Source organism: Chiloscyllium plagiosum, chromosome 3 (genome assembly GCF_004010195.1).
Source record: "Chiloscyllium plagiosum isolate BGI_BamShark_2017 chromosome 3, ASM401019v2, whole genome shotgun sequence".
Taxonomy (NCBI): Eukaryota; Metazoa; Chordata; class Chondrichthyes; order Orectolobiformes; family Hemiscylliidae; genus Chiloscyllium; species Chiloscyllium plagiosum.
The window spans coordinates 88800101-88811599 of record NC_057712.1 but is presented as its reverse complement, the minus strand read 5'-3'; the positions used below and the strand labels follow the sequence as shown (position 1 = coordinate 88811599).

Sequence of the window (11499 nt, the reverse complement as noted above, 5' to 3'; positions counted from 1 at the left end):
TAAAGAGGAGGAGGCTGAAAATTATATCTAGCTCATCATATTTTCCTCATGATAACTCTTGCAGCACTGAATTTATCATGAGTGAGCTCAGAGAGTGATCACTGATTCCCCTGTCCACTCCTGTTAACTGGATATGAGCATATGCTTCTGAGACCTTGCAGACTTGGTGTCAAACAAAGGAGAAAATCTTTGCCTCATCTGGGCCTGCAACTAATCCATGGCTGCTTCTGACAAGAATAATAATATCCCGATTTCAAAAAGACACTAAAATGTAACGACACCCTATGGAAGTGACTGCAAACCTTTAAATTTTGGCTGTGCTTGCAACAATCTGGTTAGATTAACACGATCTTGCCTTGCCAAGCCACATTTCTATTAGCAATTATGCTAGAGAATGCATACAAAGTAAGCATTTTAAATAGGAGCTTCTTTAATTAATATTGCATTAATTAATGCAGTATTAACTAATTAACACTGCATCTACCATGTATTGGCCCACCTCATTCAACTGCCTAAACTGCACAGAAGTATCTCTGGATTTTTCTCATGGTTCATTCCTCCCTTACAATCAAGTTAATCCTAACAGCCAAAAACAATGTACAATAGGTGTTTGAGTAATACAAAGGATCATTTGTACAATATCAAAGTGATTAGATGACACAAAGATTATTTAAAATTCATTGTCAGACTGGTTCCACTTCAAAGGCACTAATATTGTAAATGCAACCAACAGAATTGTCTGTTTGTTTCACTGGACAACACAATTTTATCAAGGCCAGTAGAAGCCAAGACTATGGTTTCTAATTTCTATTAGAGTTGTAAAGTGTTAGGAGTTAAGCCACTTCTCACACTTCATTTTGTCCATCAACAAATGCTTCTCCAGGTCTATCCTTTCCCATCACCTATTGGGAGTCTATCCATTGATATTATGCATCTGTATCCCAGTCCTTGGTTAATTGTTGAGTCTGAGAATTACTTGCTGCAGATTTTTGGTATGAAGGCAATCAACCACGGTCATACAAAGTGGCACAGGCAGCCTGATGGGCTGTCTGGTCCTGCTTCTGTTTCTTATGTTCTTGGGGTCTAACTATATTTAAATGCAGGTTAAAGCTCTTAACACCAATGCTGTTTTCACTTCATACACTGCATATTGAACAGGGTGGGGGGGGGTTGGCCTGCGCATCTGCCGACAACCTCAGCAAAAGAGCCACAAAAATGACAAAAGGTGTAAACAAGAAATGCACAGATCTTTTTTCCTGAGTTCCTGCAATTCTTCCAATTTGCTGCAAGGGGTTAGCCAATAGAGGTTAGCCAAGGGGTTAGCCATTCAATATAATTATCCTAACCATTCAGCTTGGAACTCTTCCCACTTTTTCCCATACCTTTTGATCCCTTTCACCCTAAGAGTTGCACCTAACTCGTTCATGAGCAATTCATTGATTTGGCCTCAGCTGCTTTCTATGGCGGAGAATTCTGTAGATTCACTGCTCACTGGCTGAAGAAATTTCTCATCTCAATTCTGAATGGCCTACACTGTATCCTTAGACAGTGACCCCATGTTATGGATTCCCAGTCATCTGGAACATCCTTCCTGCATTTATCCTGTCGAGCCCGGTTAGATTTTTGTAGGTTTCCATGAGATCCCCCAGTCTTTCTGAACTCTAGCAAATATAATCCTAACCAATCTGCATACTGCCATCCAAGGAATCAATCTGGTAAACCTTCATTGTATTCTTGCCATAGTCAGAAAACCTTTCCTCAGATAAAGAGACCAAAACTGTACACAATATCCCACATGAGGTCTTACCAAAGCCCTCTACAATTGCAGCAAGATATTCCTGCTCCTCCACTAAATGCTGTCACTACAGAGGCCAAAATATTATTTGTTTTCTTCAGCGCCTGCTATAGCTGCAAGCTTACTTTCAGTGACTGGTGTACAAGGTCACTCAGATAGTGTTGCACCTTCCCCTTCCCCAATCGATTGCCATTCAGATTGAAAAAAAACTGTCCTCTTGTTTTTGCTACCAAAGTGGATAACCTCACATTTATCCACATTATACTGCATCTGCCATGTACTGGCCCACTCATTCAATTGCCCAAACTACACAGAATTGTGTTTTTCTCATGGTTCATCCTCCACCCAACTTTGTGCAGTCTGCACACTAGTCACATTTAATCCCCTCATCCAAATCATTAATGTTTGTGTGTAAATAGCTGGGGTCTACACAATGATCTCTGCTGTATCCCACACTAGGAAAAAGACCCATTTATTCCTGTTTCCTGCCTGCCAACCACTTCCCTATCCATGTCAATACACTGCCTGTCATTCTCCATTTGAATGATGCATTCTATCATTTGATGGCCACTCTTCGCTAAGGAGTTAAGCTGGATTGCCAATTATTCCTTTCTTATTGCACACACCAACATACTGATCATTGAGCCATCATGTACACTCTCCAGGGATTCCCCCTCATGGCATTGTTACAGATTTGGTTTGCCCAATCTATATGCAAGATAAAGTTGCTCATATTACAGCTGTACCTTTATTGTACATGTTTCTAATTTCCTGTTTAATGACTTGCCCAAAATTATCAAAATGCTTCTTGGGTTTATATGCTACCCCTGCTATCATTTTCTGCCCCTTGATAGTTCTAAACTCTATCGATATAGATTCCACTTCACTAGAACGGATATCCATCCTCAATATTGTGTTAATGTCTACTTTGACCAGCATTGCTACATCACCTCACTTTCCTCTGTCATTCCTAAAAACAAAAAGCACTTGGATATTCAATTCTTATCCCTGGTCACCCTGCAGCCTAATCTCTGTAATTCCAACCATATCATACCTATTTATACCGACTTGCAGGACTACAGATCATTCTACTAATAATGCAACAGTTCTATTCCTGTAACCTCACTATAGAAAAATCACATTATGGAAAACCACCACAGAAAAGTGTGCTGTGAAAGATTATTATGGAAAATCACCATAGCCATTCAGTAGAAAGCTTGCATTATCCAAACAACATCCACAATTCACCAATCGCATTATAGCCAACTTGTGTTGAAGAAATGTGCATTATGCTAGAACAACCTGTAATTTAGAATTTTGACAGCACAGAAGGAGGTCATTCCAACTAGCATGTCTGTGCCAGCTCCCAAGAGCTACCCAGCTAATCTCATTCTCTAGTTCCATCTCCATAGCCCTCGAAATTAATCAATTTCAAATATTTATCCTGCTCTCTTTTGAACCTCCTGTGGAATCAACCTCCAACTTACTCTCAGACAGCACATTCAAAATCCTACCAACTCACTGAATAAAGTAGTTTCTCCTCATCTCACTCCTAGCTGTGTTGTTGACAATCTTGAAACTGTGGCCGTTGTTACTGACATCACAACTAATGGACATAGAATGTCCTTTACCATGTCAAAATTGCTCATAATCTTTAATACCCCGATAAGGTCACTCCTTTATCCACTTTATTGTGAGTACTCTAAATATTAAGACACAAGGCCTTAAAAGTCTTGCTTTTTTAACATTCTTGTCCCATTCATATTATTTTGAACTGTGGCCCAGTTGGTTTCGTGCCCTTGAATACTTTGTCCATCACTTTGCTCGTTACCATTGTCTTTTGCTTTTGCCCTAGTTTCCCTCGCTTGTCTCGCTGTGTAGGTTTTCATTCTCCTGCCATTTTTGTTTAAATCCTCCTCAACTGCTGCAGCAAATACTAGGACATCAGTTCCAGTCCTGCCTAGATGCAACTCCTCCAGCTTATACTGGTGCCATCTCCCCCAGTATTAGTCTCAATTGCGCTCTGTGAAAAGGTTATTCCTCATCTATATGGAAGAGAAAAAAGAATTGATGCAACAAAACAAAACAAAAAACATTCATTCCAGCAACTTTATTTTGATTTGATGAAACCTGTAACCATTACAAGCATTTTTGAAATACAGTACCCTTTTGATCATTATTAAATTTGGAACAGCACCATGACAGTTCAAGAGACATGGGAAATCTTCAAGTGATTGAAACTTGGGTAGGATGAAGTTTGAAAGCCCAAAGCTGCAACATAATATCCAAATATTGCGTTTGATAAGCACAATTGTCAGCTGTCCTGAATTTTCCACCATCTGATGCTCAAATTTAATGCTGAAGAATCTCATACTAAACCTCTTGAAATTCAAGTTAATTACTTTAGCAAAAGTGCCAGTGAAAGTCACATCATGTTCAATACGAGAAAGAAACAGCTCCTTATCAAATAGTCAATCACATTCATGTTGTTTTGGAAGAAAAAGAACTTGTGGGGCATTTGATTTCCAGTAACATTTTTACAACAGAGAAGAGTTTGACTTGATATGGATATCATTGTCTATGTTTGCCACTGTGTCCATCAATATATCCCAAAGAAAGAAAATCAGTGTCACACTGCATGTAAACAAATATAGTTTGTGTGACTAGAAAAGAAATTCCAATAGCAGTCACTGATTCCTTATAACATATTCCCTTACATTTAGTATTAGAAAGTAATTTTTATTGCTATGATTGTCATTACATTTTTGTAGTTACCTAACATTCAAAGTATTTAATCAGAAAAAGAGTGGGCTCTATTTTAATTTCTGTACAGAAAGGCATCCAGAAATCTGACTGCAGGCGATCTAAGTCTTGGTCAATTTGAACACGTGGGCCTCATGAGCAAGCTGTTTGCCTATTTCCCATTTCTAACAGCCAGGAAATGCTTGCTTGCCAAGAAGATTGGCCAATAAGGAGGCCATTGTTCGGGACCTGCAGAAACAGTGCTCAGCCACATTAAGTGGGTAAGATGGCAGGAGAGTTGTGAACAGAGGGGTTGGGAGAAGCCGGAGGTGTTCTTATTGGCTTTTCTTATTTGGGTTTCAGTAATGCATCTGACTTGGCAGAAAGGTCACCCTTGCTTCCCCCAACACTTAGCATCCAAGTTAAAGCTATCAGCACCGGATCTGAATATGTAAGAAGGACCTGAGCATGTGCCCTTAAAATGAGTCATCCTGTTTGGAGAAGGAATAGAATGGTCCAATCACCTGTTTGCTTTTAAGTGTCCTCGGTGTACCTCCCTCGTGAAAGCACCTGCAGAAATGCTGTTAAATATGCATTAAAATGACAGGCAACCCATTCCCAATCTTACCAGCAGCAAACTGAGCAGAAGCAAGGATTTCAGTGTAGGTCACATTTAATACTCTCCATTTGCCAGTGAATTAGTGCCATGAGTGAATCTTACAGACATTGGGCTGCCAGCTACATCCGTAACACAGACGTCTAGAATTGAAAAGACTACTTTGGATAGCGGGTAAAGAAATATTTAGTTGCAGCAAAATTAAACCCTAAAACATGTGTAAAATTCCGAAATTTATAACAAATCTAATGATTAATTTTCTGTATCTTTTAAACTGATGGAGTGCCTCTACTTAATGCATGGACTCTAAGCAAACTGCTTTTATTTTGTCAATGTTTGAATCATTGAGGCTTCTTCGGGCCAGGAGTAGGAATCAATTCGAAAATCATCGTAGTCAGTGTTGTAAACCAGGGAGCTGATAAAAGCCGCTTTGTCTTCAGGTTCTGGGTACAGAGACGCCATTCCATTTCTAAATGCATATTCAGCAATCTGTTAAGAAAAGTAACACATGAGTCCTGCAGCTAGGTTAAAGTCATTTTATTCTTGAAGACGTTCAATTATTTCTAAACTACAACTGCATTGTCATCTACAGCTTTAAGAATAATTCAATTTGTACAAAAGGTAGATTTCACAGTTATTCCCATACCATTGATATAATCAGCTGGGAAATATTCTAAATATGCATTCCATATTTATCTCAGCAGGAAATGCCTTAATAAAAGCATATTTCATCTATAGTTGATCCTACAGGGAAGCAAATCAGACATTTTATAAATACAAACTATTGCAGAAACTGCAATTCTGACACCATTAAGAAAAGCAGAAAATACCCAGCAGGTCCACTAATACTAGTGGAGGAAAAAAAGCACAGATAATGTTTTGGGGCAATATCTTTCAGTTAATTGCGAACATGCAGCTATATTTTACCAGCAATCAGTTCCGATTTTGGAGAGATTGTTGGCAACCTGACGGGTTCTCAGCCCATTTTCTGCAATGCCTCATTAGCTGTGCACCACACCCTGCTGGCACGTCACTTGTGCTATCTTCTGCTCAGAGTTGGTAAAGTACTCACCATCCCAGAATGCATGCATCAGCTTTAAAACTCAACCATGCAGCAGGTCAGGTGCCAGTCAAGAGGTGCCCTACGCAGCGTTAAACAATCAGAGAGCAACAGAAACAAAATACTCCTAAGGGCACATAGGCGGCATGCCTGACACTTAACTGCAAATACAAGCTCATGAAGTCTGGAGGCAGCTGCTGCACATGGAGCGTGCCGTATAATGTGGTCTAAAAAATGTGTTGCTGGAAAAGCGCAGCAGGTCAGGCAGCATCCAAGGAGCAGGAGAATCAACGTTTCGGGCATAAGCCCGAAACGTCAATTCTCCTGCATCTTGGATGCTGCCTGACCTGCTGTGCTTTTCCAGCAACACATTTTTCAGCTCTGATCTCCAGCATCTGCAGTCCTCACTTTCTCCGTATGATGTGTTGACTACTGACCAAGATAGAGACCTGAAGGAGTATGCAGTGAACTGGAGTCACTCTGATCTTAAGCTTGGACATTGTCAACATCTAGTTTCTTTCCAGCGGGTGGGAGAATAGGAAACTGCACATTAATAAGGCTAGATTACGTACTAATTGGCATAATAATACATGTAACACTTTGACCACTCACTAGTGAGATTCTGGTCTTGCTATTCAGAACTCAGCAGCAGAATCTGAGCTTTTTATTCAATTCAAAGAATCTCATTTCTGATCTCACCATATTTCCTCAATTGATTTGCCACTGCCCATGTTGTTCAGGGGCTGGGAAGATTCTGCCTTTTGATGTTTTTTCCCTCCGTAGATGCTGCCTGTCTTGAGAGTATTTTGATATCCTGTTCTGATTTCCTGGAACTTACAGGTTTAGGTATTTTGCTCACAAATTATGAAGTGAGTTATCTGGTTCCTGAACAACATTCCATCTCACCCAATGCTCCTTCTTTATACCGGCTCCTTGTCAGGCATAAACAAAATGCATTCCAACACTTCTCCCACACGCAATCACTACCCTGTCACTGATTGGTGGATGCCTGGTTCCACAAATTTCGACTCCATCTTGTTTAGCTAGGCCTCACCAGAGTTTCCCTGTCTGCTCACTGTTCCCTACCACATCCTTAAGTCTAAGTATGGCTGCGAGTTCACAGGCTGTCTATAATCTCTACAAATGACTCGATTTAACAGTGGCAACATATCTCACCCTTGTAAGATAAACATTCTAATTTTTCACTAGGGCTTTTATGTACTTCCTGTTTTCCTCTCACGACATCAGCAGCATATTGGACACCACACCCTCTTTAATGTTGCTCATCATCAAATAATCATTCATCATTTACTTCTACTAATGACAACTTGTTCCTTCCACATTCTGCATTTGTAGAATAATTTAACCAAGAGGGAGGTCACACAATACTGACTTCGTGTCAACACTTCTGACTAATTCTCTCTCTCCTCCTTTGGAATGGATGCACTTGTTGTATAAGAGTCTCATATTGCACACGGTTCTTTTGTCACTCAAACTGTAAACTGGTGAGAGCATCATCCTCTGGAAACAGCCTCTCAGCCACTGGAAAATGTTAGTATTTATTAAATCGATCCCAATCCAGCATCATTTTAAAGACCTTCATCAAACTCTCTCAGACTTAAAGAGCAACTATAAGCTCTTCAGTCTATCCATGTCATGATAATCTCCCCCTCCAACTACCAATCTCTGGAACCATTCTTGTAAGTCTCTTCCGCTTTCCCTCTAAATTCATCATATCCTTCCTAAAGTCTGGGACCCAGAGCTGAATACAATACTCCAGCTGGGATTAAACTAGTGTGTTTACTTTTCTTAAATCACTTAACTTAACACCCTGGCTTTTGTACTTCTATGTTTCTATTTATAATGTCCAGGAACCCACTTGCTTTATTAATTGCTTTGTTAACTTGCCCTGCCACCTTGAGGATTTGTGTACCAACAATCGAGCTCTTCCTGTTCTTCAATTCCCTTTCATCTCATGGACTTCGCTGCCTCAACTCTGTCTTGTTCCTCACTCTCACAGCGTTCCTTGTGTCCTTTCTCCTGCACCTACCTTCGCTGCTCATTTCCCCTCTTCCCTCTGCCTCCTCACCCTTATCTGCACCCAATTATCCTGCCCTTTAACCCTGATAGCTTTGAATAATTGTGTCTGTTTATAGAAGATAGGAATTGGAATCTTAATAAAATCAAATCAGTGTAGAGAAAATAACCTGGTGTGTCTTGCTAGTGTCAGTAGTTTTCATATTGGAGTCTCTCAAAAATTTATATTGATTAGAACAAATGAAATATGCAGGTTTCAACTGAAAAACAGGTAAAATTAACAGGAAGAAAAAAGTCATTACCTTCACAGCCACCGCTAGGGACGTAGCTCTGATGGTGTCCAGTGGAGGATACAAGCGACCTTCAGCCAAATGCTCCTCAAGTACCTGCTCAACTATAGTCTGGAATACAAGAGCAAAAACTCATATGGAAGATCTGACTTTCTGCAACATTTTTCAAATAAAACAATGCTCTTGATAAGGCAATAATTATATTTCTTGATTGCTTGCCCTGGAATTTTGCAAAGTTGTGGAAACTATGGGCCTTTTAAATTGGTGGGGATGGGCCCAATTGCAGGAGTGCTGCTACATTTCCCTGTGACCTCAACTTCTTGCAACAGAAGGAGGGGGAGGAGTAGGGAGTGGGCCTATATGTTTTGGGATTCTGATCCTGACCAGCCCCAAATGGATTAACATCTCCTCATAATCCTTTCCCAATTCCTCACATGGTTTCCTTGCAGTTGGAGCAGATTCTCTTGCACTCAGTTCACAGTCATTGACAGGATGCATGAGACAGTGCATGCGTGGGAACTTTCTGAACATTGATTTCAGAATGACATGCTTGTGTCCTCAATCCTTTTATTTCCACCCCCAAACCCAAACGTCCATCATACCCTCCATGAGGACTGATGATATCCCATCCAATCCCAATGATCCCTCAGTATTTCCAAGGCAAAGGATGTTCTGCACCCATCCCATGAATTTCATATCATCCATTTAATCCGTCCATCCAAATTCCACATTCTTCCATTGAGCCCCCAAGGGTTCCTCATACCATTGATGTCAACTCATAGCATTTATGCACCCATTACCTCAAGTGGAACAATGAGCTCTATAGCAGGTGTGCAAATACTTACAAAAACTGCCATTCCTCACATTCTCTTATAACAAAGATTGCTGTTATAACAACTTTACAAAGATGTCAATCAACAAGACCTGTAACAGATCAATAGCAAGAACTGCAAGCACTTAACACCACATTATTATGTATAACTAAACAAAATAGATCTATGAAAAAAAACTGTCAATCTAGAAATGCATTCCTTTCTGTGTATTTCTTTCAACAAGTTGTTGCAAGTCTTGTCTCTCAGCCAAGCATACATAAATAAAACAGAAGGGGTCTTCGGATGGTGTCCTTGGTTTTGATGCAGAAGATTAGGATTCAAGTTTGAACTGTCCCAGAGGTGGGTCACACCACATCCAAACAGGTTTATTAAATATGTAGTGTGGCATGTCCCAGCGCAAATACTGACAGAACTCTCAATTCCTGTATCTGAGCACTGAACAGTCCCAGTCCTTGACTTGCCTCTCCCCTGAAAGACCGAGGGATGGCTATATTTTCCAAAGAGATGCCAGGCTCAATCATTCTCTGTTCATTCTGGGATGTTAAATGCCTGACAATTTCTAGCTCCGTGCACCGTGTTGTCTTAAAAGAAATTTACTCCCCCGCTCCTAACCAACCTCAGCCCCAATTTCATCAATTTTCTGAAACCCTGTTGAAAACATTTATCTTATCCTGCTAATGTCAACAAAATGTTAAAAATAAGCAGCTTCTTTCAGTGCTCACTATGGCAAAACTGTGGGGTTTACCCAGTTAAACAGCTCAACGTAAAGGGAAATCCCACTGAAGTTACAGTAACATAGCATAAGATCAAAAGATAGCAATACCTTAAACCTTTTTTAAAAAAAAAGTGTTACATTTGCTTCATTTCGACCTGAATATTTGCAATTCATCAGGCACATACTGGGCTTATTAATGACAGTGAACCCTTGACCATTCATGCAAACACACTCCAGCGGTCTGTACTTTCAGGGTGTTCTTGATAAACATGTCATGATGGTAAATTGACAATATTATCTTCAAACATACAGGAAACACAAGGTGAAAGAAAGGACAAGGAAACAAAGCCTTTAAAAAAGAAAAGAAATGACTGAGGGAGAAAAAGTGGAAGATCCAAAATGCTTCACTGCAGTTTCAAAGGGAAAGGCTGCTTCAAAACAGCTTTGTCACAATCACTTTGGCCCAAATTGCTGCAGGAAGTATCTCTGAAAATAACATCTGCACTGAATAATGAATGGAAATATGAGGACCACCAAATGGGTGTGCTAATAATGCAATAGCGAATGTGAAAGTTACACATTTGTTTTCATACAAACTATCAGATCTAACATAGCATTACTGACAGGGTGATGACTTTTCATTAGGCGGCCATGCAGCACACAAGTTATATAGCTGGCTCCACTCTCCTTAATTATATCACGCACACCGGGTGAGTCAGGTTAATCCTTGTCCCGCTTCGGAGTTTGAATTTAAAAGAGAGAGGGAGGTGTTGCTGCCAATTCAATAAATATATTCTTCAATGTATAAAATGGTTGGCATGAGAAATAATGTCCCTTAAAAAGTAAACAATTTTATTGCCAGCACTCACTCAGGCAAAGACACAGAAATTATTAAAGATTTATGAGCTACTACTTATTAATGAAAAAAAAGAGAAGCAAGCAACTATGAGCAATAAAACTCTGTAGGGCATCAAAACTTAAAACCAGGCCAAGTAATGAGTCACAAAAAAAACATTTCACAGATTGACCGGGGGACTGTTTATAGCTGTTCAACAGTAGCTGCTGTGGCAAGGATTCTCACTGAAGCAACTATTCTTAAGTTGCAAAACACTAGAGATGCTGGAATTTCAAAATAAAAGCATAAACTGCTGGAGAAACCCAGCAGGTCTAGCAGCATCTGTACAGAGAAAAACTGAGTCAGCATTTGGAGCCCAGAATAACTTCTCTAGAGCTCTGAAGTAACAGCTTGTTTTCTTAGAAACAATTGCATCAATTTGAAATTCTCCCTCAGACACTCTGTCAACAATAATGAAGGCTTCTAGTGCAGGTTCAAATCAGACAAGCTCAGTTTTGATGAGAAAGGTTCAAAACGTAGAGGGGAAAAAGGGAGTTGGAGGCTGGAGAAAGAGGG

General features: G+C 40.0%; 1 protein-coding gene across 1 annotated transcript in view; it reads right to left on the bottom strand.

Annotated features, from left to right (window-relative positions):
* Nucleotides 1-3890: 3890 nt before the first annotated feature.
* Nucleotides 3891-11499, bottom strand: part of LOC122547230 (NADP-dependent malic enzyme-like) — a 434918-nt gene continuing 427309 nt past the window's right edge. Inside the window, exons 13-14 of the mRNA XM_043685873.1 lie at nucleotides 8553-8651; nucleotides 3891-5642 (exon numbers count right to left, since the gene is read on the bottom strand). Coding sequence (XP_043541808.1) covers nucleotides 5475-5642; nucleotides 8553-8651 — 267 coding nt within the window. The 3' untranslated portion in view covers nucleotides 3891-5474. The remainder of the gene's footprint in view (nucleotides 5643-8552; nucleotides 8652-11499) is intronic.